This window comes from Lathyrus oleraceus, chromosome 7, assembly GCF_024323335.1.
Source record: "Lathyrus oleraceus cultivar Zhongwan6 chromosome 7, CAAS_Psat_ZW6_1.0, whole genome shotgun sequence".
Taxonomy (NCBI): Eukaryota; Viridiplantae; Streptophyta; class Magnoliopsida; order Fabales; family Fabaceae; genus Lathyrus; species Lathyrus oleraceus.
Window position 1 is genome coordinate 471548325 of NC_066585.1, and position 7614 is coordinate 471555938.

Consider the following 7614-nt stretch of genomic DNA (forward strand, 5'->3'; position numbering starts at 1 on the left):
ACCTTGTTATTAAACCTGTAAATTGAGACCGTAAAAAGAGTGATTTTAATTTTAAACTTAATTAAACCAATTTGGTTTTGATTCCTTCATTCCGCTTACTTTACATACCGATACCTAAGTAAATCAGCCAGACATGCTAAACAGACTTAAATAATTATCATGCATAAACAGATTCATCTCAGGAAAATAATATAAATAAACAGTAAAGCAGGGCATATATAAATTCAAACAATAATTAAAGAACCTGAGAAATTAAATAGCAGTCTTGAACACTCCACCACAGGCCAGTTGGATTTGTTCTTGAATTCTTCAATCAAACAAAAAAATAAAAGTGAAGGAATAAAAAACTAGATTCTAACGTAAGGTTAGATCCGGTAAAAGGTACACAATAGTTTCCGGTGTAGAAACTATTGTGCGAAAAAGAATTAACTATTGTGTAACTGCTTCCAAGGGTTTTCCGTGTACACGGTCTTTACGTTCCAAGGGTCAAGCGTGGAAGTAGCTTCAACGTGGTCTGTTTCAACGTGGTCTGTTGCGTTCCTGGTGCCAAAAATATAGGGGAATGGTGTGACGTCCGTCACACCATGTGTGACGCTCGTCACAGGAGTGTGCAAAGCGTGACGCTCATCACAGCCTTTGTGACGCTCGTCACAGGCCCAGCGCCTGTGCTTTTTGGGCTGGGCTTTGGCTTTTGATATTTGCTTCTTTCATTCCTTTTTGCACCTCCTTTTCTTCCTTTTTTACTTGTGCTTCAAATAGATTACCTGAGACAAATAGAAGGAAAATACTGCATAATATCTAATAAAATGACATAAATTGAAGTAAATAATAATATAATTTAATTAAATTGAGTCCTAGAATGTGATACTATTTCATGTTATCAGGCAACAACTGATAATCAGGGAAAGTGAATCACTAGTAAATAGGATCATAAAACAGAACCAAAGTACAGAGAAGACCATCCTCAACATCAGTAGATATCACAAATAAAAGTCTTCCAAAATGGTCTCTGAAACCCTTAACATCCATAAAATATGCCAGCTTCCTTAATTCCATGAGACCGGGACATTTGAAACTGTATTTCTGAGTGTTCCTCCTTCCAATATCCATGGTCAAAGTATCTGCGATGTTTGCAATAAGAGTCTATAAGTTCCTTGAAAATTGAGTAAATTTTTTTATGAATGTCATGACTGCATGATGCAACAACCACAAACAAGATCACATAAATCACACAAACAAAGTCCAAAGGTTCGGAGTCACGAGCATGGAGCCAAGGGTAAGAACCAACCCACAATGTATGTACTAAGGGTATAATCACCTATAGAACAAGGTTCTGAAAAGTTCTCAGGGTCGTAAGTCCTATCTTTTGGATATTATCGGTTTATATGACTACTCATCAACTAATAATATTCTCAAGAGAAACTCGTCCGAGTGTAGTATCGTGTAATAACTAATTCAAGTCTACACCTGAATAGCCACCACACTATATCCTAAAAGGCCAAGATGGATTAAGGGTTCTAAGGTCCTCATCTTCTCGAACTCCCAGGTCGAAAAAAGTAATGCCAACTACAACTACTCATTTGACATCAGTAATCCCAAAGGGGCCTCTACTGAATAGGGGATCTCATGTCGGCTTATTAAGGATTAACTCCATGTAAGCTAAACATCACTATACCACCATTCTATCATAAGAGCTCTCAAGTACGGGTATAGAACTTATCTCAACACATAGTGATCACCAAGCACCAGACAGAATAAATAATAACAAACAACAACAAACCTAATATACACACAAAAACACAAAGATGGGCTTAACCCACAAGGGACTACTCCTCAGCAGAGTTGCCACTTTTCTTGTAGCGGTAAAATCGTTGAGATTAAGCTATTGATTAACTTAACTCACAAACAAAGAGTCGACATCGCGCTTCTATTATTTCCAAAGGAAAAAGGAAAAAGTATGAACAAAACCCAAGGAAGTTTTAAAAACAAAACTAATAAAAAGGGAACAAGGGTCTAGGGGTTAGTTATGCAAAGGGAAGGTATTATCATCCTAAACATCCATCGTACTCCATGAGAACTTCTTTGAAAATATGTACATTTTGGTTTGAAAAGGTGTTGTTTTTTAAAAGATTGGAGAGATGGGAAAAAAGTATATTTTCTTTATTTTTATGTTTGCCAAGACTTTTGAAGTTTCATGCATGCGTTCCAACAAAGTGAAATGGAGGATTAAAACCTCATAGTTCAGGGTAAAAGTAACAAATATGTTTATTTTGATTAATTTTTAATGAAAAGACATTTTGTCATTTTAAGAAGAATACTCAAATAGTCACCTACAAGTAAGAGAACTTTGCATCATCATGAGAATGTCTCCAACTTGGATAAGGATCAACAAGTATGCCACTAGCTCCCACAGATGAAAAAGAATTATCATCAATACTACAGAGATAGTAGAATTATAACTCAACTATGGAAATCACTTATGTCTAATGACTTGAAAAAAAGTTTAAAAAGGAAAAATGCACAAGGGCACAAAATGGTTTGAATGAGTTAGGCATGTTTAGTCTTTTGAAATTGGTCTGAGTATGCTTAAGATGAATTAGAATTTATTAAGGAAAAGGTTTTGAAAATCACTTGAAAAAAGTCAAGGTTTATTGAGAAAAATGATTCAAGTTTGAAATCAAGAATGTTTTTGAAAAGAGGGAGAAGATTTGAAAATTAAAGAAATGGAAGAGAAGAAGAGACTATCCTAAAGCATAAAGTAAAAGCTAGGGAGGAAAGATCTAACCAAGAGATAACAAGCTTTATGACATAAGTCAAGCAAGAATTCCCTCCTTTTAGATTAAGCCTCAAGCAAGCAAATAACCATCCATGCATCAGATGAAACCAATGTAACTTAACCAAGTCTTCACAGAGAAGTCCAAAGTCACAAGTATCAAATGAATTCCAAGGTCTACAATCACAAGTCCCAAAGCAAAGGTCTAGATCCTAATACTAAGTCCATAACTTCCACAATGATGTCAAGAATAGTAACCACAAGTTCATGAGTTAGGAGAAACAAATTCCTTTTTAGGTTTTTTCCTTATTAATGTTTTCTTTACAAGGATATAAGAGTAAAGTCCAAATGGACAAAGAACAAATGACATAATCACAAACAATATGATATGAAATGCTAAATATGAAGTAAATGGCGTAAAATAAAGGAACATAAAGTAAATGACTTGGAAATAAAAATTAATACAAGTGAAAACTTATTAAAAGATGTTAGTGAAGGTGAAAAGATGTTTTGGTCATTTTTTTGGAGAACACTCAACTATCCACTCACAAGCATGAAAATATGAACCTATACATCATTTAGGAGAAGGGCTCAAACTTGGATTAAATCAACAAGTATGCCACTAACTTTCACAAATGGAAATGGATCAAAATTTTCATACAATACCATGAGGAATAAGAGACTTACAATCTCACTCATAAAAATGCCATTGCCTTTGGGACAAATTTAGCGCAATGTTAAGCAATAATAATTGGACTTATGTAGAAGTCACAACTATCTAAGGTCGTTCAATAATAATGTTTGTGTTAATACATTCTAGAGAAAAGATATGTAAATCATTCTCTTAAACCCATGCTACAAAAAAAAAAGAAATAAATGGGATGATCAAGCACAAAGGCTAAGAGGATGGTCCATTACTTCAATCCACACTTCATTACACTTAGGACAAACTTATGCATCATTCCAAAGTATCTTAAATGATTCATGATCACTTAGACGGTAGATTTTAAATGATGTAAGTTCATCAAGTACCAATCCACACATCATGAACAAGATGGAAATAAGTCATCCAATTAATCAAAAGGAAAATAAAGAGATGAAGAAGAGAGAGACAAGAGATTTCACACCCAAATTGGATCAAAAATTTGATCAAGTCATCATCAAAATTAATCATCCATTTTGTTGGATTAGGGTTTTCACCCTATCAACACCCAAAATCCATTGAGTTTGATGAGACTTGAAGTCTAAACCATCTTGATCCAAGGCCAATAGAAGTTCACAATGTCACACAAATACAAAATGCAATTAAATGAAATAAAAATGCATCAAAGGTATTTCTAAATGATTTTTAAAATAGAAATAAAATGGAAAATCCATAAAGTCCTTCAAAACATCAATTAAATGGCCAAGAAAAGTATGGAAGGTTAGAAATAAAATAAGAAACATATAATAAAATTTTCAGAATTTAAAAATGTAGATTTTTTTTAAAACCAATTAAAACAAAGGAGAAAAGAGAAAATTCATGAAAAATAGGAAATCAATGCAATAAAATGTGGAAAAACAAAAATCATATGAAGAAAAATAAAAGAGAATTTTAGAAATTATTTTGGGATATTTTGAATGAAAAATGAAATTACTATGAATTTTTAAAGAAAAAGCAATTTAAAATAATAAAAGAAAAAGAATTAAAATTAGAAAAAAAACATGGAGCGTTGTATCACGCCTTATTAATTGACGTGACATATCCAACACTCCAAAGGTTAGGATGCATGGTGGAACACGCTGCAAGCCAAACACAGGATTGAATTTAAATCCAACCAGTCAAAATATTTCAATTTGCCAACGTGTCTAGTTCAAACGCAGACCACCTGAGGAAAACTCTATTCGTCTTCTTCGATGAACTCTCACCGGAGTTTCATTGTTTGGTGACTTCAAGACACGAGACCACCATCATTGTGATCTTCTTCTCATCCTGAATTCAACCTTGTACCCCAAATTCATTTATGTGAACTGAGCAAAGAGAATTTCAGATAAGTTTTATAAACAAGCAAGCCACGAAAAATAAAATTAAATGATGAACACGATCAATCAACATCATATAAGGTAGGGGAAAGCATCAGAGAGTGAAGGACTACATTGTGGTAACTTATTTGAGTTCAAATGATGCTCAGAACTATCTTGTCCAGATGGTGATCAAAAGTTGATGAAGCTCGATCTGGTTAGAGCACTTTAAAAGGTAACCGAGCTTGGGAATTATTGCAAAAGTTTAAGAGGATGCCGATGGAGCTAATGAAATCAAGAAATTAGATTGAAACAAGCTGAAACTCAAAACACAATAGTTGAATTTTCTAGAAAAATTTCAAGTTGCACCAGGGGTTTCTTGGGTCTCCAAAGCTTGAAAATTAAGGCAATAGCTTCCTATCTTTATAGGGAATGTGTTTTGATCCCAATACTTGTGGAATGATGCAAAATTCATGCAAAACGGATTTGATCCAAGTGTGTGAAAAGTGTGACTTGAAACTCATCAAAACTCAGTCAAATGATGCGTTTTAAGTGTCAATTAACTTCTGGAGTCTTGTTAAAACATTTTTAGGCCCAAAACACTTGCTAATTTATCTTGGAATTGAGATTAGTCATGATCAAATTTGGGGCAATGGTGATTTCTTAAGTTCCAAGTCACCATGTTCAACTCAATGGGGCATCCTTCTCAAGAGGCTTTTTTATTCCATTCTTTTTGTAATGTGTTAATATCATGGCCAAGATTACAATGTGCCAAGTTAGGTTGCATTTGGATGTTTGAGCACAAAGTTATGGCATATTGAAGTTGGCATGAAAAACTGGTAATGTAACTTAGAAAAATTTGAATGCTTCATGGCTGAAAATGACCTATAATGTGCCAATGAATTCCATGGCCTTCTAAGCATATTTTGACCTTGGTCTTTGAAGAAAACTTGTAGATGGCATCACAAATGATATTGTGAAAAAATAATCAACTTCATATGTTGAAAATTGAAGAAGTTATGATCCTTGAAAGTTGGGAATAAGTCACTTAAAAATAGGTCAAATTTCACTAAGTCCACAAATCACCTATAATGTCTCCAAACTTTTGATGATCCTCCAAGCATAATTGGATCTTGTAATGTAAAGAGAATTTTTAGAGGATTTTGAGAAGATTCATATGAAAAAAAGGGCATTAAAAAAACATTGACAATTGAAGGAGTTGTGATCCTTGGAACTTTGACTTCAAATTGTTGACTTTTAGGTCAAACCACTTGGAACAAGCTTATGTATTTGGACTTTTATTGCATTCCAAAGCACATGGGTGGTCATATGAACTCAAAATAAGGTATCATTGATTTACTATTGATTAAATTTCTCAAAGGTTGAAGTTGCTTGTTGAAGAAGGCATGGAAATAAACACATGAACCTTTGACTTTTCTTGAGAAGTAAGCAACAGAGATTTGAGATGCTCTTGATTTAAGGAGCCTTATCTTGCATAATAAATTTATGGAAAATGGGACATACTTTTGGTATTTTGATTAGTTATTAGATAAGCAATGAATTTCAAGTGGGTTGGTGCTAGTGTTCTTTTATGACTGGCATTTTCCATGCCAAACTTCTTTTAAGAAGGCACTTTTCACATCCATTTGAAATAGCTTAAATTTAAGCAAACAAGCTACTCCTAACAGTAGTCTTATTGGCTCAAGATGAGCAACAAAGGAAAAAGTCTCATCAAAATCAACCCCTTCAATTTGAGTGTATCCTTGAGCTACAAGTTTAGCTTTGTTTCTGGTCACAATTTCTTTTTCATCAGATTTATTCTTGTAGATCCATTTTGTCCCAATAACACTCATTCCTTTAGGCCTAGGAACTAATTCCCATACTTCATTTCTTATAAATTGTCCTAATTATTCTTGCATAGCATTGATCCAAAATTCATCAGTCAAGGCTTCCTTCACATTTTTAGGTTCAAACTTAGAGACAAAACAAGCATTTGAAATCACATCTCTAGATCTAGTGGTGACTCCTTCATTGAGATTTCCAATAACGAGTTCTGCTGGATGATATTTCTGAATTCTAATAGAGGGACCTTTGTTGACTTGATGGTTGTCTGGTTCAGTGCCTATTGGTTCACTGTCTGACTCAATAACTTCCTTATTTTCAAAAGTGTCAATCTGCTGAGATGATGTGCCAACATCTTCATCAACATCGCTCCATTTTTCCTATGATATTATCATCCAATACAACATTGATGGATTCCATCATGAATTTGGTTATGGAATTAAAAACTCTATAGGCTCCACTGTTTGTAGAGTATCCCAAAAATATTCCTTCATCACTCTTGGGATCCATCTTTCTTCTTTGTTCACGATCAGCCAAAATGTAGCATTTTATTCCAAATACCTGAACGTATTTGACAGTAAGCTTCCTTCCTTTCCATAGTTCATAAAGAGTAGTTGAAGTACCAGTTCTTAGAGTGACTCTATTATGAATATAGTAAGAAGTATTCATTACTTCAGCTCATAAATGATAGAGTAGTTGCTTGGCATGAAGCATGACTCTAGGTGATTCTTGTAGAGTCATGTTCTTGCATTCAATAACACCGTTTTGCATAGGGGTGATGGGAGCAGAGAACTCATGACCAATACCTTCAGAGGAGCATAATTCAACGAATTTTCTATTTTCAAATTCCTTCCCATGGTCACTCCGAATCCTGACAATTCCACATTCCTTCTCTCTTTGAAGCCTTTGACATAAATCTTTGAACACTTCAAAGACATCTAATTTTTCATTGATGAAGTTCACCCAAGTGAATCTTGAGAAATGATCAACAACTACAT

General features: G+C 34.0%; 1 protein-coding gene across 1 annotated transcript in view; it reads right to left on the reverse strand.

The window, feature by feature from the left end:
• Window positions 1-7285, reverse strand: part of LOC127104397 (DEAD-box ATP-dependent RNA helicase 31) — a 33075-nt gene extending 25790 nt beyond the window's left edge. The window contains exons 1-2 of the mRNA XM_051041581.1: window positions 7178-7285; window positions 6778-6996 (exon numbers count right to left, since the gene is read on the reverse strand). Of these exons, the coding sequence (XP_050897538.1) occupies window positions 6778-6996; window positions 7178-7285 (327 nt within the window). The remainder of the gene's footprint in view (window positions 1-6777; window positions 6997-7177) is intronic.
• Window positions 7286-7614: the final 329 nt, after the last annotated feature.